The sequence below is a fragment of the Phocoena phocoena genome, chromosome 11 (assembly GCF_963924675.1).
Source record: "Phocoena phocoena chromosome 11, mPhoPho1.1, whole genome shotgun sequence".
NCBI classification, from domain to species: domain Eukaryota; kingdom Metazoa; phylum Chordata; class Mammalia; order Artiodactyla; family Phocoenidae; genus Phocoena; species Phocoena phocoena.
The window spans coordinates 58,796,115-58,822,149 of record NC_089229.1 but is presented as its reverse complement, the minus strand read 5'-3'; the positions used below and the strand labels follow the sequence as shown (position 1 = coordinate 58,822,149).

The window sequence follows — 26,035 nt, the reverse complement described above, 5'->3', positions numbered from 1 at the left end:
AAGAAGCAGTTTAGATACTGTTTCAGAGAAGTAGAGAAAGGGAAGTGAGAAAATTTAAGATTAAGGGAGGGAGCCTGGGCAGGGATAAGTTTTAAACAGCTTTGATGAAACATAGCCTGATGAAATCTATGTCCTGCAGAGCCAGATAAAATTTAACAGCTGTAAACCAAACAGAATAACACAAGCCCCACATACATTGCATTAGAAGGTAATCATGACCAATCTGTCCCTCCTGGGCTTCCAATCAGTCCAGTTTTTAAGTCCCTGGACAACAGTACACCTCTAAGTCCAGTTAACTAGTAACAAGAGTCATCATCAATATACCCTGCATTTTTTTCCTTCCTAAACCTACACAGTGCGATGTAGAACTTAGTTCTACATCTGACTGTATTCTAAACCTTCCTTATAACCCAGGCAAATGAGAAACAGGATTGTCTCATTACTCTTGATTTCCCATTTTAGTGTCCTAGCGGTTCCTCAGGGTCAGGAATTCTTGGAAAATGTAACCATTTCTGCGGCAGCTGAGACCCCACCCCCCTTGGAGCCAATTTAGTTTTAATTTGCTCTTTAAAATAGAGATGACTAATTCTTGGACATAGAATGAACTAACTTGGAGATTTCTAAAGAGAAATAAAGCCTCACTTCCTATTCACTCCGCTTTTTTCCCCCCTCCCTCTTGCCTGAAGGCTAGATTATCTCAATTCTGTAATTTTCGGGTTCTCCAGTTTTCTCTAGTCTGTCGTTACACTGCATAGACAAAGTAGAGGACTGGGAACAGGATAAACAGGGTCGATCATCGAACACTTTCATTCCAAATAGGGTAATTTACTTTCCTTTTATAAGGACAACCAGCAAAAAAAAAAAAGTGGAAGGATAAGGAATGTGCTTAAAGTATGAAAACGTGGGAAAGGAGACAAATGAACATGTAGGAATCGCAGACCAAGTTCTGCCAAACCGTCTGAAGGGAGGGGAAGGAAATCCCGACGCTCCACAACCCCTCAACTTCGCAACTCCAGCTCTCTCTAAAACAGAGTAATTGCCGGTGCGGCTCTGCATGACGTCATACCATAGGCACTCCAATCCCACGTGGGTCCCGCCTCTCCTCCTGAAATGGTACGCAGCTCCTCCCCCTCTTTCTGGCTAATCTCATGCTGCTCTTTAGCCTTTTTTCTCCTTTTCCCGCCATCTCAGACCGCCCATCTTGGCACTCCGGTCCAATCAGGAAGGTACTGCCTCTCCCGAGCCCTTTCCTCTCCCCGAGGCAGGGGGCGGGGCTTCGGTCTTTTGACTCCACCTTCATCTATGCGGCACGGACCAACCCGAACCGTCAGAACGAATGGGCGTGGCTTTAAGTCCCCTCCCCCATTCTGGGGTTTATGGTTTGTAGGCGGGGAATCTGGTCTGAGAACTAGGCAACCTCTAGCTGGTCTCTGGGTCGGGCGGGTCCTCCCAGAGGTGGCAGCATGGACCGCTCTCCTGGAGACCGCCCCAGCCCAGTGGACCAGCCCAACGCTCCCTCCGACCCGCCTGACCAGCCTCCCACTGCTCACGCAAAGCTGGACCAGAGTTCTGGGAACCAACCTGCCGGCCCAGGCGCCGCGGGTGAGGCCTTGGCGGTGCTGACTTCGTTCGGGCGGCGGTTGCTGGTGCTGGTGCCGGTGTACCTGGCCGGGGCAATAGGACTCAGCGTGGGTTTTGTGCTCTTCGGCCTCGCCCTCTACCTGGGCTGGCGCCGGGTCCGCGAGGAGAAAGAACGGAGCCTTCGAGTAGCGCGACAGCTGCTGGATGATGAGGAGCGGCTCACGACGAAAACTCTTTACATGAGCCATCGAGAACTACCTGCCTGGGTGAGCGACCACCCTCAATCCTCAGTGCAGCATAGTCCCCTTCTTGCCCCTTAGTTCTCGGGCTCTCCCTCCCTATCCTTAAAGTCAGCTCCCCATCTTGGGACGATGGGCCCCAGACTTTCCCCTTTGGCCCGCTAGCCTCCTGCCTGCAGGGACGCGCCACTCTTTGGACCGACTATCCACTACCCGCCCCCCCTTCCACACTCCCGGATCCCGATTCTTCCACAGAATCAGGACTTCTTCCTCTACGCTTGGGCAAGAGCAATAACATCTGGGGAGCCCGTCTCAGCCGTGGCTCTTCCTCCAACCAAACCGCTCGAACGCCCCTCCTCGTTTCTGGTGCCACTCACACTGCTCCTGGGCGTCCCTGTTCCCGTTGCCGCTCAGTGGGTTCCCTCCTCTTTCCTGTCCTCCCCAAGACTTTTTTTTTTTAAACCTATTTAAGGCCATAAGGTTCTTCTCCCTTTTCCCGCTCTTATCCCGAGACCCTCCCCGGGAGCATTGCCCAGTCGAGCTCCCGCACCCGGATGGACCCTCCGGCCCTAGCCTTCCAGCCTCAGGCGGCCTGGCCGCAGCGCAGCGGAGGCGGCTGCTGGACAAAGGGCGGGGGTACTGGGGGGAGGGTAGTGTGACTGCTGCAGTGCCCGCTGCCCGCACTCCACCGCCCCTGGCCGGCCCCACCCTTTTCCGGGCTGCGGGCTGCGCCTGCTGGGTTGGGGCCAGGACCCTATTTCTACGCCCCCTCTCCTGTGGTAAGGGCCCCCGATGGCTTCTCAGGCCTTGCAGATGCCGAGCCCGTTACCCGGCCCTTCCCGACCCCTCCCTTCCTGCTCCTCCCAGCAGAGGTGCCTGCCTGGGGGAATCAAAGTTGACACTAGGCAGGGCTTCCTTGGTGGCACAGTGGTTAGGGGTCCGCCTGCCAATGCAGGGGACACGGGTTCGTGCCCCGGTCCGGGAGGATCCCGCATCCCGCATGCCGCGGGGCGGCTGGGCCCGTGAGCCATGGCCGTTGAGCCTGCGCGTCCGGAGCCTGTGCTCCGCAACGGGAGGGGCCGCGGCGGTGAGAGGCCCGCGTACCGAAAAAGTTGACACTAGGCAAACACAGCTATGCTTCCCAGACCCTGGACTGGGGAGGAGAAAGGGGCAGAAATGGTCCCATGGGACTTGTAGCCCAGGCAGCAAGGTTCTCTGTTCTTCCTACTTCTCATCATGGAAACTAATTTTCCTCCTAAAGCAACTACCCCTCCTCCTCCCCCCAGTACAAAGCACAGGTGTCCTTCCTTCCCATCAAGAGTCACACGGATTAAAAAGAAAGAAAGAACACACCAGCCTGGGCCTGTATGGCTCTTCTGGCCCCTCCCTAACACCGGAGCCGCGTCCTGCTTCACCTCTTGGTTCGAGGGGCAGAGGGAAGGCTGGTAAAAGGAGCCAGGACTTCTCCAATCCCAGGATTTCCTCCTCAAACTCTGATTTGTCAGGACCTCCCCCTCCGGAAAGAATGTGCCCTTCTCTCCCCTCCTCCTCCTCTCTGCCCCAGCAGCTGTCATCGTTTCACACCCCTGAGCTATCCGCAAAGCAACTTTGTGTGGCTGACACTGTCAGCTCCCAGGGCCCCAAACCCCCTGGAGGAATGAATCCTCAGGACATCCCGGCCCCTCCCCCAAGCCCTGGGTGTGAGGAGGCCCTGTCACACTTAGCTTTCCTTAGTGAGCATCCACCTGGCATCTTAGTAGGAAACTACGGGCAGAGGAGAGTGCTCCTCACTATCTCCACGTTCTCCACCTCCAGGTCAGCTTCCCAGATGTGGAGAAAGCTGAGTGGCTAAATAAGGTGAGGGTTGCTTGTCTTGGGTTGTTTTTCCTGAGGGGGAGTGGGGTTCGCTCTCTTGTCAGACCCTGCCACGCTTCAAACCTAGCCTCCCCATGGGGAGGAGTCTGAAGGAACTTGCCTTTAGAGGGAAGGCAGCGCTCTCCTATGACAAGCTCCCTTTCCTCCCAGATTGTGGCCCAGGTCTGGCCCTTCCTGGGCCAGTATATGGAGAAGCTTTTGGCTGAAACTGTGGCCCCAGCTGTTCGAGGATCTAACCCCCACCTGCAAACATTTACGTTTACACGAGTGGAATTGGGTGAAAAGGTACGTGTGTAGGAGGGAAAGTAACGACAGGGAAGAGATGGAGCAGGGGAGATGGGTGGCCCAAAGGGGCCTTTCCCTCCCCTCTCAAGCATTCATCTCTGCAGCCACTGCGCATCGTAGGAGTCAGGGTTCACCCTGGTCAGAGGAAAGAACAGATCCTGCTGGACCTGAACATCAGGTAATGCCACTCACCACTCTTCCCGATTCCCTTTCCTGGTCACTCTGACTACTTCACTCCCCTTACTTACTCCAGCCTAGTACTAACCCTCTGTTCTCTTCCTCACCAACTCCCAGCTACGTAGGTGATGTACAGATCGATGTGGAAGTGAAGAAATATTTCTGCAAAGCAGGAGTCAAGGGCATGCAGGTGGGGCAGTTGTCAGGGGCCTCCATAAGAAGCCTTTGCCCTCAGTTTCATTAGATATGGGGAAGTGGGAGGTTGGGAAAACCAAGACTGGGGAGGTCTGGGAGGGAAAGAAGGCTGTTTCTGAGGAAAGGCTTTGTTCGTTCGTCTCTTCCTGCCCCAGCTGCAGGGTGTCTTACGGGTGATTCTTGAACCACTCATTGGGAACCTTCCTATCGTGGGGGCTGTGTCGATGTTCTTTATCCGACGCCCGGTAAGGGAAAACGTTGAGGAGGGGTAGGGAAGCGGGGGAAGCAGAGAGGACTGGAAGCTATGGGGAATGGGGGAGGGAACTGACAAGGAGGCTAAGGGTCTGGCAACTGTTGGATGGGTGTGACCATGCCACCACATGCTCTGTCCCGATCCCCCTGCTCTTTGCTTCCAGACCCTAGACATCAACTGGACAGGGATGACCAATCTGCTGGATATCCCAGGACTCAGGTATGAAGGATTTATCGAGCACCTGCTAAGTGTTCCAGCCCTGGTTTGGGGGTTTAAGGGACACAGAGCAGTAAAAGATGCAGCTGATGCCCTCCAAGAGCCTTGACCGTAGTTGGGGAGATAAGACAAATACCCCTGAAAAGTTTCATACTGTGATTTTTCTTCTGTGGGGGGACTGTGCATTTTGGTAGAGAATGAAGTGGGCTACAGACTCCTCAGCCAGGGCAAAGGGCAAAAGAAGAGCTGCGATGGCAGTGAGGAGGGGACAGAGTAGTAGGTGGGAAATCAGGGTAGAAGAGAAGCAAAAAGGTATTTTCAAGAAAGGACTTCCCTCTAGCTTTAGGTCTCTCTTGGTTGTGGGAAACATAGTTGGCGGTGGGGAAATATTGACACTCACACTCACCTCTTTTCCAATCCCCCATTCAGCTCCCTCTCTGACACCATGATCATGGATTCCATCGCTGCCTTTCTTGTGTTGCCCAACCGATTATTGGTGCCCCTTGTGCCTGACCTTCAAGATGTGGCCCAGTTGCGTTCCCCTCTTCCCAGGGTATGGTCTCTCCCCTATTAGATAGATCCTTCTCTCGGGAACCCTGTGGTGGGTCTTTAATTTCTCACAATATGATTCCTACCCTCAGGGCATTATTCGGATTCACCTGCTAGCCGCTCGAGGGCTGAGCTCCAAGGACAAATACATAAAGGGCCTGATTGAGGGCAAGTCAGACCCCTACGCACTTGTGCGAGTGGGCACCCAGACATTCTGCAGTCGTGTCATTGATGAGGAACTCAACCCCCAGTGGGGAGAGACTTATGAGGTGGGAGAGCCAACAAGTGGGGCTGTGTCAGATGGGGAGGCTCCAGGAGATTTTGAGAGAATATGCTGATTGGATGATCTTCACACCTGCGGACCCTTATCCCTCTGTGTTCTTCAGGTTATGGTACATGAGGTCCCAGGACAGGAAATTGAGGTGGAAGTGTTTGACAAGGATCCAGACAAAGATGACTTTCTGGGCAGGTGAGACTCTGCCTGTGTTAGGATTCTAAATCTCCAGGGCCACCAAGGTCTCAGAGGTAATTATAATCCTTTTCCAGGCCTGGGAATCATATTATCATTTTCCTTCCCAGGCTTCCCACCCCTCATCCCCACCACACACACGTGCATATATATTTCCGGAGGGTTGAGAAGGGAGTCTGAGATGTGCCAGTTATTTCTGTGTGGATGAGAAGGGGGCCAGTGAATGACATCTTGCTAATTGTAACACTCCCCTCTTTTCCCTTTCACTGCCATCATCACTACCACCACCCCCCAGAATGAAGCTGGATGTAGGGAAAGTATTGCAGGCTGGAGTAATGGATGAAGTAAGTTGAGAGAAGAGGAAGGTGGAGGGTGCTGTCCCCCATTGTGTAGACGGTGGTTGCTACATTGGTGGGGAAGAGATTGGGTGTGTATGATCTCTACTATACCTCTATACTTCTACCTCTCCCTCCAGTGGTTCCCTCTACAAAGTGGGCAAGGCCAAGTTCACTTAAGGCTAGAATGGCTTTCACTTTTGCCAGATGCAGAAAAACTGAAGCAGGTAACTAACACTGAAAACAGGAAGCTAGCAGGGGAGAAATACATAGCTAGAAGTATGGGGGGCTGGAGGGATGAAGGTCTGACTACTACCACCCCACACCAGGTTCTACAGTGGAACCGAGGAGTCTCCTCCCAGCCGGAGCCCCCATCAGCTGCCATCTTAGTCGTCTATCTGGATCGGGCCCAGGATCTTCCTGTGAGTGTGGCTTCTGAGGGCAGGTGAACAGGAAGCCATGGGTGCAGCATTCCCACACTCTCCCTTCCCCTGGCCTGCTCTGCTTCAGTAGCAACAACATGTAACGCAAGGGTTCCAAAGAGGGGGTCCAGGAGTACGATTTTTTTTTTTTTTTTTGGCTGTGTTGGGTCTCGTTGCTGTGTGCGGCCTTTCTCTAGTTACAGCGAGCGGGGGCTACTCTTCATTGCAGTGTGCGGGCTTCTCATTGTCGTGGCTTCTCTTGTTGTGGAGCATGGGCTTTAGGTGCACGGGCTTCAGTAGCTGTGGCACGTGGGCTTCAGTAGTTGTGGCTCGCGGGCTCTAGAGCGCAGGCTCAGTAGTTGTGGCGCATGGGCTTAGTTGCTCCGCAGCATGTGGGATCTTCCCAGACCAGGGCTTGAACCCGTGTCCCCTGCATTGGCAAGTGGATTCTTAACCACTGCACCACCAGGGAAGTCCCATGAGTTATATTTTTAAATTATCTATTTAATCGATGTTTTCTAAGTATTTGTATAAAGTTGTTCATAATATTCTCTTATAATCTTTATTTATTTATTTTATTTATTTATTTTTGGCTGCATTGGGTCTTTGTTGCTGTGTGCAAGCTTTGTCTAGTTGCAGCGAGCAGGGGCTACTCTTCATTGCGCTGCATGGGCTTCTCACTGCGGTGGCTTCTCTTGTTGCGGAGCACAGGCTCTAGGTGCACAGGCTCAGTAGTTGTGGCTCGCGGGCTCTAGAGCGCAAGCTCAGTAGTTGCGGTGCATGGGCTTAGTTGCTCTGCAGCATGTGGGATCTTCCCGCAACAGGGCTCGAACCCGTGTGCCCTGCATTGGCAGGCGGAGTCTTAACCACTGTGCCACCAGGGAAGCACCAGGGGAAGGATTCTAATGACAGCTGTCCTTCCTTCACTGAAACAAAAACAAAAACAACCAAGATAGTGACTTCTGAATTCTACCCCCCCACAGCTGAAGAAGGGGAACAAGGAGCCCAACCCCATGGTACAGCTGTCAATTCAGGATGTGACCCAGGAGAGCAAGGTGAGGGCCAGGACAAGGATATCATTGTGCCAGGTGTCATGTGTGTGTGGGGACAGGAGGAGGGAGGACTGTTCTTGGGATGAAGTGTTCCCTTTAGGATGCCTGTAAGAGGAAGGGTTTTCTGGAGAAACAGGACTGGGACTGTGGCATGTACCTTGATCACATCCTGCACATCTCCAGACTGTCTATAATGCCAACTGCCCGGTGTGGGAGGAGGCCTTCCGGTTCTTCCTGCAAGACCCTCGAAGCCAGGAGCTCGATGTGCAGGTGAGAGAATCACCTATCAGTCCCTCCTCGATACCCTATTCTGTCTTCTCAGATCTGCACCATTTCTTCTCTCCATCTTCTCCTTTGATCTCTATTTTCTCTTCTTGTTTTTTTTTTTGGCTGTGCCGTGTGCCTTTCGGGATCTTAGTTCACTGATCAGGGATGGAACCCAGGCCCTTGGCAGTGAGATCACGGAGTCCTAACCACTAGGCCACCAGGGAATTCCATGATCTCTATTTTCAGTCCACCTACCTAGACTCTCCACCTCTTCTACTCTCCACGGTTCCCCACCCGTCTCTCTAGAATCATTTTTATAACTGAGAATTGTGCACTTAAAATGAGTGATTTTTGTGGTATGTAAATTATGCCTCAAAAAAATTATTATTATTATTATTTTTTTTTTTTAAATTATTTTTTAAAAGAAGAGAAGGGGACTTCCCTGGTGGTCCAGTGGTTGAGACTGCGCTCCCACTGCAGGGGGCACAGGTTCAATCCCTGGTCGGGGAACTAAGATCCCATATGCTATGCGGCACAGCCAAAAGCTAAACAAAAATCCTGTTAAAAGAAGAGAGGAACATATTGAGCACCAGCTAGACACCTAGCACTTTTTTTTTTCCTGGTTTATTTTTATTTGATTTTAATTTTTTTTTAATTTTTAATCTGACATTGGAGTATAGGGTTAGCACAACGTTGTGTTAGTTTCAGATGTACATCAAAGTGATTTAGTTATACGTATTCATATACCTATTTTTTTTCAGATTCTGTTCCCATAGAGGCCATTACAGAGTACTGAGTAGAGTTCCCTGTGCTCTACAGCGGGTCCTTGCTGATCATCTGTTTTACACAGAGTCGTGTGCATATTCCAGGCCCAGCCTCCCAGACGTCTAGCACTTTTAAGGTCATAGAAAAATCACAAAATACAGTATCTGCCCTCACGAAGCTTACTGGCTAGTTTCAGAGAGGAGACAAACATATATAGCCATCTAAGAATGATTCAACATTAATCATTGGGAGTAAAATACCCATAGTATAGTGCTTAGGATGGCCAGAGAAAGGTACAGAGGCTGGAGTAACTAGAGAGTCTTTGTGAAGGAAGTAGGATTTTCAGAGGGTCTTAAAGTATCAGTAGGATTTAAATAGGCAGAGAAGAGCAGAATGAGAACTTTCCAGGTAATGAGACCAGAAAGAGCAAAGGAGGAAGGGACTGTAGAGTAGGCAGAGGACTGTAAAAGGATGGCCTGGAGTGGAGCAAAAGGTTTGATTGGCACAGAGAGAATGAAGCTGCAGCTGTGTCATCGTTTCCGCAGTCTACCTCCCTTTTCCCTAATCCCTCACTCCATCCCCTCCTCCTGTGCCTATAGGTGAAGGATGACTCCAGGGCCCTGACTTTAGGGGCGTTGACCCTGCCTCTGGCTCGCCTGCTGACTGCCCCTGAACTCACCCTGGACCAGTGGTTCCAGCTCAGCAGCTCTGGCCCAAACTCCCGGCTGTACATGAAACTGGTTATGAGGGTATGGAGGTAGAGGGGAAGGGCCTCGTGGATTCCTGGTGGTATTAAGAGTAAGGAAAGGGGATCCTCTACGATGAAATGAGCTAGTGTATCTGAAAGCATCTAGCAGACGCACAAAAAATGTTTGTTGATCTAACTGGGGGAAGACATGGTGTCTGAGTAGGGTGAGTGTGGAGTGAACCCCCCAGAGATAAGCACAGCCAAGGCAGGGACCTAGTTTCCCTGTCAGAGCCCCTGCTCTGCCCCGCCCCCCCCCCCCAGCCCCCGCATACCTTGCCTGCTGGTGGCTAAATGCACTGCTTTGATTTGACAATCACACTACCCTTCCCAGCTCTTGTACTTGGATTCATCAGAAGTGCGCTTCCCTGCTGTGCCTGGTACTCCTGGAGCTTGGGACCTGGACGACGAGAGCCCCCAGACAGGCAGCAGTGTGGATGCCCCACCTCGACCCAGTCACACTACTCCTGACAGTAACTTTGGGACGGAGGTAAGTCTATATCTGGAAAGTACTGGAGTCTGTTTGCCCACCCTACGTGCGCAAAGCCTGTTTCAGGGTTGGGTCTGACAGTATTCTCTCTCTGACCGCCACCTGGTGCCCCATCTGTCCCTTTTACAGAATGTGCTTCGGATTCATGTATTAGAGGCCCAGGACCTGATTGCCAAAGACCGTTTCTTGGGGGGATTAGTGAAGGGGAAGTCAGACCCCTATGTCAAACTAAAGCTGGGAGGACGAAGCTTCCGGAGCCGTGTTGTTCGGGAAGATCTCAATCCCCGTTGGAACGAGGTCTTTGAGGTCAGAATTGAGGGCTAAGACTCTTCCCAGTCTTGCCCCATTCCTCCCCCAGCTCTGAGAGTGGTCCAAAAAACTTCTGGGGTTCAGTTGATTGGGGGAGGTGTCCAGTCATTCTGAGAAGAAAAGGAAAGGATCCCACTATTTTCTCCCACTAGGTGATCATCACATCAATTCCAGGCCAAGAGCTAGAGGTTGAAGTTTTTGACAAGGACCTGGACAAGGACGACTTTCTGGGCAGGTGAGGCGGTGGGGGGCGTCCAGCGGGGAAGATGGGCTGGGCCTCTGTAGACCTTGGAGACAAAAGACTTGGCTCTTGACCACAGACCTTAATTTTAATCTTTCTCCTCTACAGGTGTAAAGTGAGTCTCACCACAGTCCTAAACAATGGCTTCCTTGATGAGGTGAGCATGGAATTAGAATCAGCAGTCTGTCCTGATCTTGATGCATGATTCATTCTCATAGTCCCTGTCCCCACACCCCCAAGTCTTAACCCTGCCCACTTCCACAGTGGCTGACCCTGGAGGATGTCCCATCTGGCCGCCTACACTTGTGTCTGGAGCGTCTGACCCCCCGTCCCACTGCTGCTGAGTTAGAGGAGGTAAGGAAAGATGCTGGAGGAAGGAAGGGACCCAAGAGGGACCCAAGATGGGTCAAGGTAAACTCTTCTATGAGCTTTTAAGGCATATGCCAGGCCCCAGAGTGTCAGTTACCACTCCCCAGCTCCCATGTGTCCTTCCCCAGGTGCTGCAGGTGAATAGTTTGATCCAGACTCAGAAGAGTGCAGAACTGGCGGCGGCCCTGCTCTCCGTCTACCTGGAGCGGGCTGAGGACCTGCCGGTGAGATATGCTCCCCACACCCCATAGCTCCCTGGCCCTTCTTCTACATCCCTCAGGTTTGGATGCTCCTAGTGTGTTTGGAATAGTAAATTCCAAATTCCTCTCTCCCAGGGTGGTGCTGGGGTGGGAAGAATTTTCTGTTCGAGGCCAGGAGGGTGAGGGCTGTCAAGTGGGGACATGGGGACATGGGCCACTGGCTGTGGATGTAATTTATGAGGGGAGGGGGGAATCTGCCTAACTGGTCCAAATTTAAGACTAACATTCTCTTTCCAGCTCCGAAAAGGTACCAAGCCTCCCAGCCCTTATGCTACTATTGCCGTGGGAGATACTTCTCATAAAACTAAGGTATTAGGAAATGCTGCAGGACTAAGAATGGGAGGGATGAGAGGCATAGAGGAGAAAATGTCAACACTGATCATACCCCTCATCTCCACCAGACTGTTTCCCAAACGTCAGCCCCTGTCTGGGATGAGAGTGCCTCCTTTCTCATCAGGAAACCAAACTCTGAGAGCCTGGAGTTGCAGGTACCGTAAATTCATTCTACAAACATTTTGCAGATTGCTGTCACAGGCCAGGCACTGAACCAGGCACAGGGCATTCAGAGATAAAAGATGTTCTTATCTTTTTGGAGCTCACACTCTTCCTTTAGGAGAAAAATAACCAGAGAATACTTCCTGACTGATAACTGCTGAGGTAAAGGCAGTGTAGGGAAAAAAGGAGGGGTTCTAACTCAGACAAGGGAAAAGGTGAGGTAAGAAAGATAGTAAGAAAGGCGTCCTTAGATTAAGGGTAAATAGGCCCTGACCAAGAAAAGAAGGACAGGAAAACTCTTAAGGCTGAGAAGGGAATGGAGGAGAAAGAAGGCAAATTATACATTATAGAGGCAGGAAAGAGCAAGATCACAAAAAAATTATGCTAAGAATTTGGATTTTATCCTAAAGGCATAGGGAAACATTTGAAGGAATGAGAGGTGGCATCCAGATTTGCATCTTAGGAGGTGTCGACATCAGGGTAAAAAAATGAACTGAAAAAAAAAAAAAAAAAAAAAAAAAAAAAAAAAAAAAAATGAACTGAAGGAAGGCAGCGCTGGAGGCAGGTAGGTCACTTAAGAGACTGTGAGAGTAACTGAAGCAAGAACTGACAAAGGCCAGATAGTGTTTGGTGGTTATTTTGACATGGAGGGGGAAGAGGAACAAAGAACACCTAGGTGTTAACTCCTGGGGTTTTGGTGTGGATGGACAGATAAAGGAGCCATCGCCAACACGGGGAATGCACCGAGCAGGAGTTTTTGAAATCGAGATGTCTGAGGGCTGTCCAAGGGGAGACAGCCATCTGGAAGGTGGATCTGCGGCCCACTGTGGTGCTCCGCCCTCTCCCTCTGCTTTGAGCATCACGGGCAAGCGACAGGTAGCAGCTGTAGTCACAGCGTGAGTGCGATCCCTCAGCGCGTGTGTAGAGTGGACATGCTGCGCGCTGCAACAGAATGGCAGACGGAGGAAGAAGAGCACTGAAGTGTGGCCGGGGTGGTGGGACGCTCCCCACGAGAGAGTGGGTTCCAGAAGCCAAAAGAAGAGTGTTTCAAAAGACAGGAAGTGGTCAGATGTTACTGAGAGGTAAAATTAGGTGACTGAAAACTATTCACTGACTTTTAAAACTAGGAGGTCACTGATGACTGGAGCAACTTCAGTGGCTGGAATGGAGTAGAAGCTAGATTTCAGTGGGTCGAAGGGTGACCGAAAAGTGAAGAGGTATGGGAGGTGGGGAGAGGATGGGGGAAGGTAATATAGGAGTGCTGACTTTCTCTATATGGAGTAAGTCAAATACCTTCCAAAGTTGATAGAACAGTAAGTAGAGAATTACATGAATAGAAACCAACAGAATGTCAAATAATGCGACTATTAACAACACTGACAGAGGTAGAGGAGAGATGTAAATAAGCTCAATTTGTCATCTTGAATAGCAGGGAATCAGTAGATATTAAAGTTGGCAAATTATGAAATAGAGATATAGACATATTAGTTAGAATTATGCCAGAACAAAGAAAATAGGAAGGGTTTATTACATTTGGAGTATGGACATGAGGATAGGATGGGCAGGAAACAATTTAATTCTATTTTTACTATTCTTTTTTCTACCCTATGCAGGTATTACTGGGATAATTTGTGAAAGCTTAGGAAGTAAAGATAGTACAGTCTACTCTGGTTAAAAAAGAAAGGGAAGCAGGGAAGTGGGACCAGCAGCAACTATTACCACAGCTCCCCTGCCCTTCACGAAGGGGAGTCTCTCCAAAACCACTCAAGTGTCCAAGCATTTGGACCTGGAATGCCAGGATTAAATCACTTCTCCCTCTCTCTTTTTTGCCTCTGGCCTCGCTCTGCGGCTTGCGGGTTCCCCTACGAGGGATCAAACCCGGGCCCTGGTGGCGAAAGCGCCAAGTCCTAACCACTGGATCGCCAGGGAACTACCTAAATCACTTCTCTCTTGACGGCAGTCCTGTTGCTCCACAGGTTCAGGGTGAGGGGACTGGCGCATTGGGCTCGTTATCCCTGCCCCTCTCTGAGCTCCTTGTGGCTGACCGGCTCTGCTTGGACCACTGGTTTATGCTCAGCAATGGTCCAGGGCAGGTGCTACTGAGAGCACAGCTCAGGGTGAGTGCCAGGAGACAGTGGGCAAGGGGAGGGAGGGCGGGAGCAGAGGGCCGTGTCCTTCTAGCCCGGGAGCGGAAGGACTCTGCATGCTGCTTTCTTGTTTACCTAGATCCTGGTGTCCCAGCACTCAGGGGTGGAAGCTTACAGCCACAGCTACAGCCACAGCTCCTCATCTCTAAGCGAAGAACCGGAGCTCTGGGGAGGACTCCCTCACATCACTTCCTCAGCCCCAGAGCTCCGGCAGCGCCTAACACACAGTGACAGGTAAAGCGCTGGGTCAGAAAGATGGGACTCAGTCAAGGATACAAAGGATAAGCTACAGACTCCCAAGGCACTACCTCCTCCCAACGCTATCTCCATCTCTCCACAGTCCCCTTGAGGCTCCAGCCGGGCCTCTAGGCCAGGTGAAACTCACTGTTTGGTACTACAGTGAAGAACGAAAGCTGATCAGCATCGTTCACAGCTGCCGGTGAGACTCCATCCCTCACATCCTCCAGGTTCTCCCCGTCCCTCCCCTCAGGTTGCCTCATCACCTTCTTCCTCCTGTCACAGGGCCCTTCGACAAAATGGACGGGATCCCCCCGACCCCTACGTGTCACTGTTGCTACTGCCAGACAAGAACCGGGGTACCAAGAGGAAGAGCTCACAGAAGAAGAGGACCCTAAATCCTGAATTCGATGAACGGTCAGTCAGTGAGCATTCAAGTGAAGAGATGGCAGGCTCGGGAAGGGCCCCTTCCCCTAACCCCAGTCCCTCCTCAGGTTTGAGTGGGAATTGCCCCTGGATGAGGCCCTTCGGCGAAAGCTGGATGTCTCTGTGAAGTCTAGTTCCTCCTTCATGTCAAGAGAGCGTGAGCTGCTGGGGAAGGTAAGAAGAGGGCAAAGGTGGACCAGGCAAAGGTGAGAGTTAGAAGTTGCTGGTGGAAAGGCTTATAGTCCCTATTAGGGAGTAAGCACCCTGGTGACATTACTTTACAGATGTACTTTATAGTACTTTACTACCCAATTACCTCTGCACTGGTTTGGGACCAGAAGTGTGTCAGGGTAGGATGTGGTCTTTGGAAACATCAAAAGTAACATCTCACCCCTACTATCCCGCAACACAGGTGCAGTTGGACCTCACTGAGATAGACCTTTCCCAGGCTGCAGCCCAGTGGTGAGTGTCTGATGAGCTGGGGATGGGCTTGGATGCTTAAGTAGGAAAAATCCCAATCATAGGAGGGAAAAAGGATGTAACCCAAGCTGAGAACCACTGATCCTCGGAAGTATAAGAGCCCTCAGATCTTGTCTCATTTATAAGAGGACACAGAAGTCATCTTTCTACCTGAGCCCTCTCTGCTTGTTCCCACAGGTATGACCTCATGGATGACAAGGACAAGGGCAGCTCCTAGGAGCCAGAGGTTACCAGCCTGACTGCTCTGTCTCCTTGCCTTGCCTCTCGCTGCATCACTGCCTCAATGTGATGAGCCTAAAGGTTGGGGCCCGGGGGCAGAGCCTGCACCCCTCAGCCCTCTCACCTCCCAGGCCCATGCTAGGGCCTTTGCGTGACCAAAGAGGAGGACCGTATGTTACCCTTTACTGCACGGCCTTCATCCTTCTGGGCTCCTGGGGCAGGGACGTGAGCTGGCTATCTCCTGCTCTGCCTGCACATTCTCCTTTCCGCCCAGCTCCTCAGGGCCTTCTGTGTCTGTGCCTGGCCACTGGCAGTGGCATTAGCTCATGCCAAATACAGCTTTTTGAAAGACCTTTTTTCTCCTTCTTCCCAAACAGCAGTCAGGGAGGGTGGAAAGGCTAACCTCTCCAGCTGAGAGCCTCTTGGACTACTGCATGCAGCAAATGTACAGCCACCCAAACCCCATGTCCAGTTCCATACCCACTTTCCTCAAGCCTGTCCTGAAAATTACACCTGCTGTGTTGACTAGGGCCAGCCAGTCTCTTGAATCACTCTGGGAACAGTAGATTCCATCAAAGCCTTCAGGTAGCCAATACCAGTCTTGGTGTGGGGCCTCTAGCTGGTGCTGTACAGGGGGCTTTGGAGGACCCAGGACAGCAGAGCCAATTTTTTGTCCAGGTGCCTAGGCTGTTAACTCACTGACTAGAAATGAATCTCTTAGCTTTGTACCAACTCTGCCAATCCACTGTATCTTACATTAAACGTTATACTCAAATCATCTGTGGCTCTTTTCCTTAAGGGCAGAGAATCCAGCCTACCCATCAGGTGTTTATTCCAAGTGTCAAAAGCCTTTATTCAGTTCACAAATGATGTCCATTTTATATTTTTAACAACTGATTACCAGTTTATTAAAAAAGTTGATTTAAAACATCTGCCATGGTGACTTCAACCTCGACTCCTGGCTCAGTACTGATGGAAGTAATCTTATTAACAATCGCAGAAGGACTGTGCGTGTCACTGAGTCGCTGTGGATCCTCATCTGAAAAATGATCCCAAGTCCTAGAGCCTTCACCACAGGAGTTTTCCTTGTAGTTATTCTCACAGTCTTGGTGGGCATCCGTCCTTTCACCTTGAGAGTCTTTTCCTTTGCGCCTCTGATCAAGTCGGCACATACCTTCTCCGAAGACATCACGCTGTAGCTGCTTAGAGTAATTCTAAGTCAGTGAATCTCCACCTCTGGTTCTCAGAGTCTCTCTTTAAGAGCCAGGCCGTGGTGCAGCTTCCTGACCGACTTGTTCCTCCGTGAGAGTGAACAGTGGTGAGGTAGGCGCAGGTGGACTGGAGCTCCCTGCAGCTGAGACTGCTTCTTAGAGATTGAGTCAAGTTCATTAGTGGTCAGAACCTACTGTGGATGCAATCACCAAGATTGTTGGTAGCGTTGAGGGTGGTTAAGGAACTGTGTGAATTAGCTGCTATTGAGTTTCTGGTGAGATTCATTCCCAGTCACAGTGATGAAGTCTGTTACCGATTATTATCCTCGGGGCTTTCCAGGGAAAGGATTCCTAAACCTGGTGAACTTGGAAGCTCTGTGCCACAGCACAGGGTCACGGAGTATCAGTGGCATGTTCAGCCACATCCAAAAGGGCTTAAGGCCCCACCCAGTGGGCAGCTACATGAGAAGTATTTTATACCCATTCAGAGCTGCTCACCCTGAGCTCAGCTCCTTTCGGGACCCTTCCTGGAATCCAAGCTAGAGAAACTGTGTCCTATCCCTTCTAATTACCACGTGAAGGAAGAGTGAGATGGAGGAAGAGTGAACTACTGAAAACTGAGTCACTGGAATAGGAACTTGGAGATTCCATAACTGCCTCAGGGGAGCTTTATCATCTTCTCTGGAATTTAAGATGCTGTCCACTGGGAGGAGAGGAAAGGCTCAAGGGAAAGAACTAAACTCAGCCTCCAAGGAGTTGTCAAAATCCACCTTATTAGCAAAAGCTGAATTTAAACTCTATGCCATTGGGACTTCCCTGTTGGCACAGTGGTTAAGAATCCACCTGCCAATGCAGAGGACACGGGCTCAATCCCTGGTCCAGGTAGATCCCACATGCTGCAGAGCAAGTAAGCCAGTGCGCCACAACTACTGAGCCTGCGCTCTAGAGCCCGTGAGCCACAACTACTGAGCCCACACGCCACAACTACTGAAGCCCGCGCCCTCTAGGGCCCCCGTGCCACAACCACTGAAGCCCATGTGCCCAGAGCCCATGCTCCATGACAAGAGAAACCACTACAATGAGAAGCCCGCGCACCACAACAAAGAGTAGCCCCAGCTCGCCGCACCTATAGAAAGCCCATGCGCAGCAACGAAGACCCAACACAGCCAAATATATATATAAAAAAAAATAAAAGAAACTTTATTAAAAAAATAAAAATAAACTCTATGCCATCAACTAACTCAGCTCCTAATTTTTTTTCCCAATAACTCCTTGGTACTCACTGCTGGTTCTTCTGCCATCTCTACTTCCTTCCCATAAACTTAAGAGCCTTGACTGTGAGCAAGAAGTCTCTGTTGCCCTTCCCCAGACCCAAAAACTGAAGGGGTGAAAACCCCCAAAACACAGGGCAGAGGAATTTAGATTTCTAAGGTCTCTCGTTTTATTATTCAATACTGGGCATGTAGCCCAAGGCCTGCTGTTCTAGCTGGCTTCAGAGATCTTGCAATGTGTGATTTTAAGAAGCACTCTTTACCTAGTTCATCACTTCCAAGTAATTACAATTCCAGAAAACTAAAGGACATGGCACAAATTCTTCCATCCCAGAAGGGTCCCTACTCTTTCCCAACCTTTTCAAATTCAGGATACATATGAGAAGAAGTACGGATCTACGTATTAAATACAAGATGAGACAATTCAGTACACTGTTGCTCTTACACAAAGATGAAGTAAACTAAGGGTCATTAATCACAGGAATTAAACAAATGCTAATTTGTTATTTCTCAAACAGCTGGTCTTTGACACTGGCACCTCTTCCAGAGAAAGGCAGAGATGATGGCATATGGGTACACTGTCACTGATGTTTACGAATACTGCCCTCTTGGAATGTGGCTTTATTGGCCCAAACAACATGCTGTAGTTAACTGGGTGTGGCAACACATTTGTCTACCCGCCATTTGCCCCTCTTCCCTACATACAGAACCCCAGGGCATTCTTAGTGGCAGTGTGCCAGCCCCAAGGGATTAATCACAATCCTCTTTGCTGGATACTCACTTTCCCAGCCTCCACTGCAACTCAGAGTGGCTCTGTGATCCAGCTCTGGTCAATAAGATGTAAGAGGAATACACCTGGGGATGGAGCGTCAACAGAAGAAAGCCCTCATTTGCTCCCTTCCTTTCTGCTTGGGTCATTAGTGGGAAGATGTGACGCCTGGAGCTGCAACAGCTTTCTTTAAGGCCTGAGGTCACTAAGGAAGGTCACAAGGAAGAAAAGCTAACATGATAACAGAGATACATATTTTATAAATTAGAGTTATATTATAACCTGCTTTTTTCACTTAACACATAAGCATTTTTACACTTCATTAAATATTCCTTGAAAATATAATTTATAATGGTCACAATGTGTACAGTTCCTTAGAATGACTGCCCCATAGTTTAACTGATTCTCTATTGTCAGAAATGAAGGTAGTTCTGCTTTGCTATTCACTGTGGGAACACAAAAGTATACACATCTCAAATGATTTCCTTAGGATAAGTATAATTGGTGGGTCAACTTATGTACTTTAATGACTTTTTTTTTTTTGGCCACGCCACGTGGCTTGTGGGATCTTAGTTCCCCAACCAGGGATTGAACCCGGGCCCTCAGCACTGAAAGTGCAGAGTCCTAACCACTGGACCACCAGGGAATTCCCTAACAACTTTTTTTTTTTTTTTTTTTTTTGGCTGCGTTGGGTCTTTGTTGCTGCGCACGGGCTTTCTCTAGTTGCGTCAAGCAGGGTCTACTCTTCGTTGCAGTGGGCAGGCTTCTCATTGCAGTGGCTTCCCTTGTTGCAGAGCACAGGCTCTAGGTGTGTGGGCTTCAGCAGTTGTGGCATGCGGGCTTGGCAGTTGTGGCTCGTGGGCTCTAGACCGCAGGCTCAGTAGTTGTGGCACACGGAAGTCCCCTAACGACTTTTAGTACAGTCTTCCAAACTACATTCTAAGGAAATTATATGAATTCTCTACTCCCACCAGCATTACACAAAAATGTTTTCCTATATTCTCTTTTGGATATTACAATTTTAAAAATCTTTGCCAAATGATGGGCAAAATTTTGCCTACTTTTACAGATTTTCCTGTCTCTTCCCTCACTATCAGATTACCAATTGTCATTTCTTGGTGAAATTAGTAGGCTTTCTCTCCAGCAGCAGTCCCCCTACCTGTCAATTTTCTAATCTTCGGCAGGAATTCAGAAAACATTTGTGGAGCATTGCACTAGAAAAGTACTACTGAAATGTAAAGGTAAGACTGCCCTAAAGAACTAAAAACCAACCTGACACACAAAGCAAAGGCAACAAAAGCAAAAATAAACAAGTGGGACTACATCAAACTAAAAAATTTCTGTATAGCAAAAGAAACAACCTACTGAATGAGAGAAAATATTTGCAAATCACTGATAAGAGATTGATATCCAAAATATATAAAGAACTCAAACAACTCAAAAGCAAAAAAACACGAATAACCTGTTTAAAAAAATGGACATAAGATCTGAACAGACATTTTTCCAAAGAAGACATACAGATGGCCAATAGGTACATGAAAAGGTGCTCAACATCACTAATCATCGGGGAAATGCAAATCAAAACCACAATGAGATATCACCTCATACCTGTTAGAATGACTATTATCAAAAAGGCAGGACTTCCCTGGTGGTGCAGTGGTTAAGAATCCGCCTGCCAATGCAGGGGACATGGGTTCGATCCCTGGTCCGGGAAGATCCCACATGCCGCAGAGCAACTAAGCCTGTGTGCCACAACTACTGAAGCTGCATGCCACAACTACTGAAGCCCACGAACCTAGAGCCCATGCTCCACAAGGAGAAGCCACCACAATTAGAAGCCCGCACACCGCCAGGAAGAGTAACCCCTGCTCGCTGCAACTAGAGAAAGCCCGCGTGCAGTGACAAAGACCCAACGCAGCCAAAAAAAACAAAAACTAAAAACAAACAACGATGCCACAACTAAGAGGTGGTGCAGCCAAAATAAACAAACAAATATATTTTTTACAAAGCTAGAAAGTCATGCCATAACTACTTCTACTTGGCAAACTGCCAAAAGGCAGCCACAAAGGAAAGGAGGAGGAGTAAAAAGATCAGATAAACCACATCTTCGAAATCAACTTCTGTGTAAGTGATGAAAGACACTAAAAGGCATCTGTTATGCCCTCACCCAGTCTTGTAACCAACCATATTATACAACCCATTTCTGTTCTTCCAAGCTTTCCCCAACCAGCAAATATCACTTCTGCACTGCCCATAAAGTTAACTTATGCCTCACCTTTCTGACCTCCCGAGGGTTTTCTACTCTGACCCACTGCCTGCAGGCCCATGCAAGCCCCAATGTCCAGCAAGGTATGCCGCCAGGGCATTTACTGATTCAGCAAGTGAAGTTGGGCCTGCCTGGACTGGTTCCCTCCCGACACAGATGAGACCTTTGATGAACATCTGGGGGATGTACAACACAGGGAATATAACCAATATTTATAATAACTATAAATGGAGTATAACCTTTAAAAATTGTGAAGCATTGTTGTACACCTGAAACTTCTGTAATATTGTACAACTATACCTCAATTAAAAAAAAAAAAAAAACAGATCTAAAAAACAAACAACCATCTCCGGAAAAGAGATGTCCAATGCTGGGAAGAGATGTCTTAGTCACGGGCTGGAGAACCCAGTCCTCCACTCCAAGGAGACCTGTGAGGAACCGACAAGGTGGCTAGCGCATACGCGGGGCAGAATGGAGAAATCTCAACTTAAGAGACTGGGGCAGGTGACCCGGCTCAATTCCAAAATTTAACACTTACTTCAACTACCAGTTCATTTCAAAAACTGTTCCAAGTCACTGTTCCAAGTCACAAGGCAACTCAACAGCTTCTGTTCTCTTTCTACCAAACCGCAAGAGGGAAGGTAGAGACCGCACCACTCTGCCCCGCGCAGTAAATGCTTCCTACTACTTGACCTCCATCCGGCCGGCTGCAACTGCAGCCTTTCCCCACGTTCTGCGTTCTCACCAGTGGATTCAGGAAAATATCCCCGCCCACACTAAACGCGTAACGCAGGCCTGAGCAAGGGAGATATCCTGAGGGACCGCGCGCGGTTTTCGGGTCAGGGAAGAGGATTGTAAAGTGCTCACGGCCTTTCGGTTCCGGGACAAGAATCACTTCCCAACGATCGTGAGTCACCAACCGCCGCCGCGGGCCGGAAGTCACTGAGCCGGCGTCCGCCCTGCTCTGTAGGGCGGCGTTTCCCGTGAGCCCGCGGGCGCGCGAGGACTACGACTCCCGGCATGCTCAGAGGCCACGGGAATTAACCCTTCAGGGCCCGCGGATGCCCTGTGCCCCGCCTCCGCCCCTTACCTGGACCCCGCAGGGTGAGTTTTGGGGCGCTGGGGAGGGACTCTTTCCTTTATTTAAGGCTTAGGGGTGTGTGTGTGTGTGTGTGTGTGTGTGTGTGTGTGTGTGTGTGTGTGTGTGTGTGTGTGTGTGTGTGTGTGTGTGTGTGTGTGATGTACTCCCGGCTGGAGGAATGATTCTGACTTTCCTATAATGAGACAATTTGCAGTAATGACATTCAAATGCTTTATTTGCGAGTGGGAGACCCAGCATCAACTCTCTGAATCCCAGGGCCTAAGAGGAATCACTACTATCTTCCTCAGAATGCTATCTAAATCGTCTCCTTCTTTACCCCCAGAACAAAAGTAACCAGCAACCCATCCCCTCTTCCGTACTCCCCCCATCGACTTCCACCCTTCCCCAGCGCCCCCAACAAGGTTTGTAACCTGGCTACTGAGTCAGGGTTTTATTATCCCTCCGGTTGAGCGTGAGTACTCATGGAGCCCAGGGGACCTCTCGCATCCTTTTGGATTAGAGATTTTAGAAATTAGGCCCTTTGCCTCTCAGAGCTTGCCCTTCCCCCCAGGTGCCACCACGGAGTCCCTGCAGGTTCAGCAGGCACCCTACCTTTGTCTGACTTGAATGACCATAAGCTTGTGGACAAGGTTCCTTCCTTGGTCCTTGCCTTCATCCCCACCTCTAAAACAACACTGGGCACAGGGTACAATGCGGGGTGGGGGGTGTCACACTCTTCTGTTGCTATTCTTTATATTGTGCACAGTTCCAGTTCTGGGCTGGGAGGGAGGGGGTTAGGGACTTGAGGTATTAAGGATTATTAGGCTGTGGGGCCAACTACCCTGCTCCTCATCCATGGTAAGAGGGAAATGGAAGGGCTGCTTGTTTCCTTCTCCTTTCACTACTCCCAGACTCCACTTGAACAATCCCAGTTCGCAAGGCCCCCATCCCTGCCTCAGCCTTCAAGAGTCTAAAGCTGCTAGGAAAAAGGGCTATTCTGAGTCAGGCGGTTGGGGGCCTGAAATGCCTGGATGCCCTTCTTTGCCTCACCCCTATTTCAGGGTTTGTCACTGGCAAGCATCCTATCCTCACCCTGGAGGTTAACTCCCCCATTCTGGGCAGTCTCTGGCCTCCTCCTCCTCCCCTCCCCCCCAAAGCAGCCATTGTTCTGGTCAGCATTTGGGGCGGGGTGGACAGAAGGGAGAAAACCTTGGGGCAGGAGTCCTGAACTGTAGGAGGCCAGGAGAGTGAGGGCAGGCCGTCATATCTCTCCTCTATCTCACCCTCCCCACAGCCAACTGGCTCCCTGCCCCTGCCCCCGCCCCTTGACATCCCAGACTCCCTGGCTATTTAAACAGAGATGGGTGCCCCCATCAGCACACTGTCCTTTGGCCACCGGACATCATGCCTCCCAAGAAGGATGTTCCCGTGAAGAAACCAGCAGGACCCTCTATCCCCAAGCCTGCTGCCAAGCCAGCAGCAGGGGCCCCTCCAGCCAAGACTAAGGCTGAGCCAGTGCCAGCACCAGTGCCAGCTGTCCTTCCAACCCCTGAGAAAACCCAGGAGCCCCCCATCGATCTCTCCAAAGTGGTGGTGAGTCCCTGGAAAATGAGAAAAGAGTTTGGAGGGAGTGGTACAAGGGTGGGATACAGCCTAGGGGACTAGGGGTATCTAGAAGGTAGGGAATCGGTAAGCACTGGATAACAGTGGCGCTTTCTCTTAGTACCCCATTTGGAAGCATCCAGGCTTATGACTCTGCTGTTGTCTTTGTTGTCACGTGTGTGTGTGTATGTACACACCCACACCCCCCCACCTTCTCACCGACCCTCCTGCTGGAGGCAGGGCCTGTAAGATGGGGAACATCTGGGTTCTGAGGACAGTTTCAAGGTGAAGGGAGGGAGCTGCTGCCTGTGCCTGGCTGACTATTCAACACTAAAGGCCACAGCTCTGAACCCCAGGAGGAAAGGCTGAAGAGGACAGACTTGTTAGACAATCACAGCTGGGGGCCAGGGGTAAATTTAGCTTTTGTTCAGCCCCCAGTTATGTGAGGGATGCAGGGCTCAGGGCAGTAGAGGGAGGGGAACAGGTGGCATGGGATTAACCCCGTTCCCTGGAAACCCTCCCCCCAATAATTCCTCCTCTTGGGATTCTCCCAAGGTCTTGAGCTGGGAATGGGACTGAGGTGGCTGGGCTCCCAGCCTGGTCCCTTTGGGCCCCTCCCCAGAAGTGGCTGCCAGTTGGTCGGGAGGAGTGTTGGAGAGGGATTGAATGAGCCCTGTCATCTCTCCTCACCTGCTCTTTTCTTCCACAGATCGAGTTTAACAAGGACCAGCTGGAGGGTGAGGCAAAGCCCCTGAGCCCACTGTCCATCCCAAGTCCCTCTTCAGATCCTCCTTCTATTCCCCTAACTCCATTCCCGACCTTGAAAACTCCCACACTAGTACTCTTTGTGTTCCCGGTTCTGCTCAGCTCAAGCACATAGTTTCTGAATCTCCTTTCTCCTGGTGGTGATGGGACCCCTTGTCAACACTGACCCCTCCTTATACTTCAGAGTTCAAGGAGGCCTTCGAGCTATTTGACCGAGTAGGGGATGGCAAGATCCAGTACAGCCAGTGTGGGGATGTGATGAGGGCCCTGGGCCAGAACCCCACCAACGCCGAGGTGCTCAAGGTCCTGGGGAACCCCAAGAGTGATGGTGAGGGGACCTCTGGGACGATGCGGGTTTTCAGTTTGGTGGTGGAACCGAGGAATGTTGGTAAGGTGACAAAAAATGCTGAGGTGGGTCCCAGGACTTTAGAAACTGTCAGACGCAGGGGCAGAAAAGCATCGTGAATGTTGAAGGGATAAAACCCTTCATGGTGGGTATGGGAGCTGGGTCCTGGGTGACACTACAGTGACCTTTCCTTCACTTCTCTGATCTTCAGAGCTGAAGTCCCGGCGTGTGGACTTTGAGACTTTCCTGCCCATGCTCCAGGCAGTGGCCAAGAGCCGGGACCAAGGCACATACCAGGACTACCTGGAGGGGCTTCGGGTGTTTGACAAAGAGGCGAATGGCAAAGTCATGGGAGCAGAGCTCAGACAAGTCCTCACCACCCTGGGTGAGGCAGGCACCAGAACTCCTGTGGGGCTGAGAGGAGGGGGTGAACTAAGGAGAAGCTTGGCTAAGTAGGCAGAGCCAGGGAGGGATTACTTTCCTGTAGGTCATGGGCAGGAGACTGAGAAGGTCAGAGCCTTGGGGACAATCTGAAGGTCTTAATCCTGTGGAGGCTAAAGTGTGTGGGCTGCAGATGACTCCCAAAGGGCAGAGGAAAGGGGATGAGGTGGGAGATTTGAGTTTCGGTTTTGGAAGAGATGGTCGTACTCTATGATATGGTATGTCTCTTAATCCTCTGGAATTCAGTTTCCTTATCTGTCAAAACTTTCACCGGGTGTAACCGAGGTGAAACGGAAAGCAAGATTCAGGGACACGTTCAAGGCATGCTCATTACAGGGAGAGGATTCTCTTGGGGGACTGTTGCTGTGGGCAAGTCTCCAGGGTGGAAGAAGAGGAGGTACCACTCAGAAGAAAGAGGCCTAGGTTGATGAGGGAGGGAAGGCAGAGGCTAAAACGCCGTGTCTGGGGCTCAGGAGAGAAGATGACTGAAGAGGAGGTGGAGGCAGTTCTGGCAGGACATGAGGACAGCAACGGCTGCATCAACTATGAAGGTGAGGGGCCAGACAAGCAGAAGGGACAGGGGAAGCGGGGAGGCAGGAAGTTCGAGGTATGTGGGTGAGGCACCCTGGGACCCATATTATCTCAAGTCAGGTGGCTCATCATCAGGCCAGCTTCTGCAGCCCCTCTTGCCTCCTCTCTCTGCAGCCTTCCTGAAGCACATCCTAAGCGTCTGAGCTCCACAGGTAGGGCCCTCCCACTTCGCCTAGAGAGGCAAGCCTCCTTCCCTTCCCTCAGCCAGGGTGGAAAAGCAGGGAAGTACGTCTGCATGTCCTGCTGCGCGAGAGCGCCAGGATTTGGCAACTTTCATCTTTTTCCACAGGTGCGGTGGGGTCGGATACTTCCCCCCCTCCCGCCCCCCGCAGGCGAAAGCAAGTTCCTGCCACCAGGAGGCTATTGTTTCAAAATAAAGAGACGGTTCCTCCCTTGGTCTCCGACTCTGGCTTTCTTTATAGGTGGGGGAGGGAAGGAAGGAAAGGGAGGGCTCTCTTCTCCCCCCACCCCTCCCCAATCCGACAACCTCTGACTTTCTTGCTTCTCGGAGGAGCAGATTCCTCGCGCCCCACTCCACCCTCTTCTGCAGTTTCTGTGCCCCAGATAGGGCTGCTCAGGAGAAACGAACAGCAG

General features: G+C 50.6%; 2 protein-coding genes across 2 annotated transcripts; both read left to right on the top strand.

Annotated features, from left to right (window-relative positions):
• The first annotated feature begins 1,362 nt into the window (after positions 1–1,362).
• ESYT1 (extended synaptotagmin 1) lies at positions 1,363–16,026 on the top strand. The gene is made up of 31 exons (XM_065886583.1): positions 1,363–1,847; positions 3,636–3,677; positions 3,846–3,980; positions 4,085–4,158; positions 4,275–4,347; positions 4,508–4,597; positions 4,769–4,824; positions 5,251–5,374; positions 5,463–5,639; positions 5,757–5,839; positions 6,135–6,183; positions 6,315–6,401; positions 6,504–6,596; positions 7,580–7,651; positions 7,832–7,918; positions 9,280–9,429; positions 9,760–9,915; positions 10,045–10,221; positions 10,377–10,459; positions 10,574–10,622; positions 10,730–10,819; positions 10,963–11,058; positions 11,332–11,403; positions 11,496–11,582; positions 13,566–13,706; positions 13,816–13,970; positions 14,077–14,175; positions 14,259–14,390; positions 14,468–14,573; positions 14,812–14,861; positions 15,057–16,026. The coding sequence occupies exons 1-31, from the start codon at positions 1,464–1,466 to the stop codon at positions 15,094–15,096; spliced, it is 3,309 nt and encodes a 1,102-aa protein (XP_065742655.1). The 5' UTR covers positions 1,363–1,463; the 3' UTR covers positions 15,097–16,026.
• A 5,603-nt stretch (positions 16,027–21,629) lies between these two features.
• On the top strand, positions 21,630–25,836 carry MYL6B (myosin light chain 6B). The gene is made up of 8 exons (XM_065888422.1): positions 21,630–21,719; positions 23,055–23,289; positions 24,008–24,035; positions 24,248–24,391; positions 24,621–24,794; positions 25,324–25,401; positions 25,556–25,593; positions 25,731–25,836. The coding sequence occupies exons 2-7, from the start codon at positions 23,101–23,103 to the stop codon at positions 25,582–25,584; spliced, it is 642 nt and encodes a 213-aa protein (XP_065744494.1). The 5' UTR covers positions 21,630–21,719; positions 23,055–23,100; the 3' UTR covers positions 25,585–25,593; positions 25,731–25,836.
• The last annotated feature ends 199 nt before the right edge of the window (positions 25,837–26,035 follow it).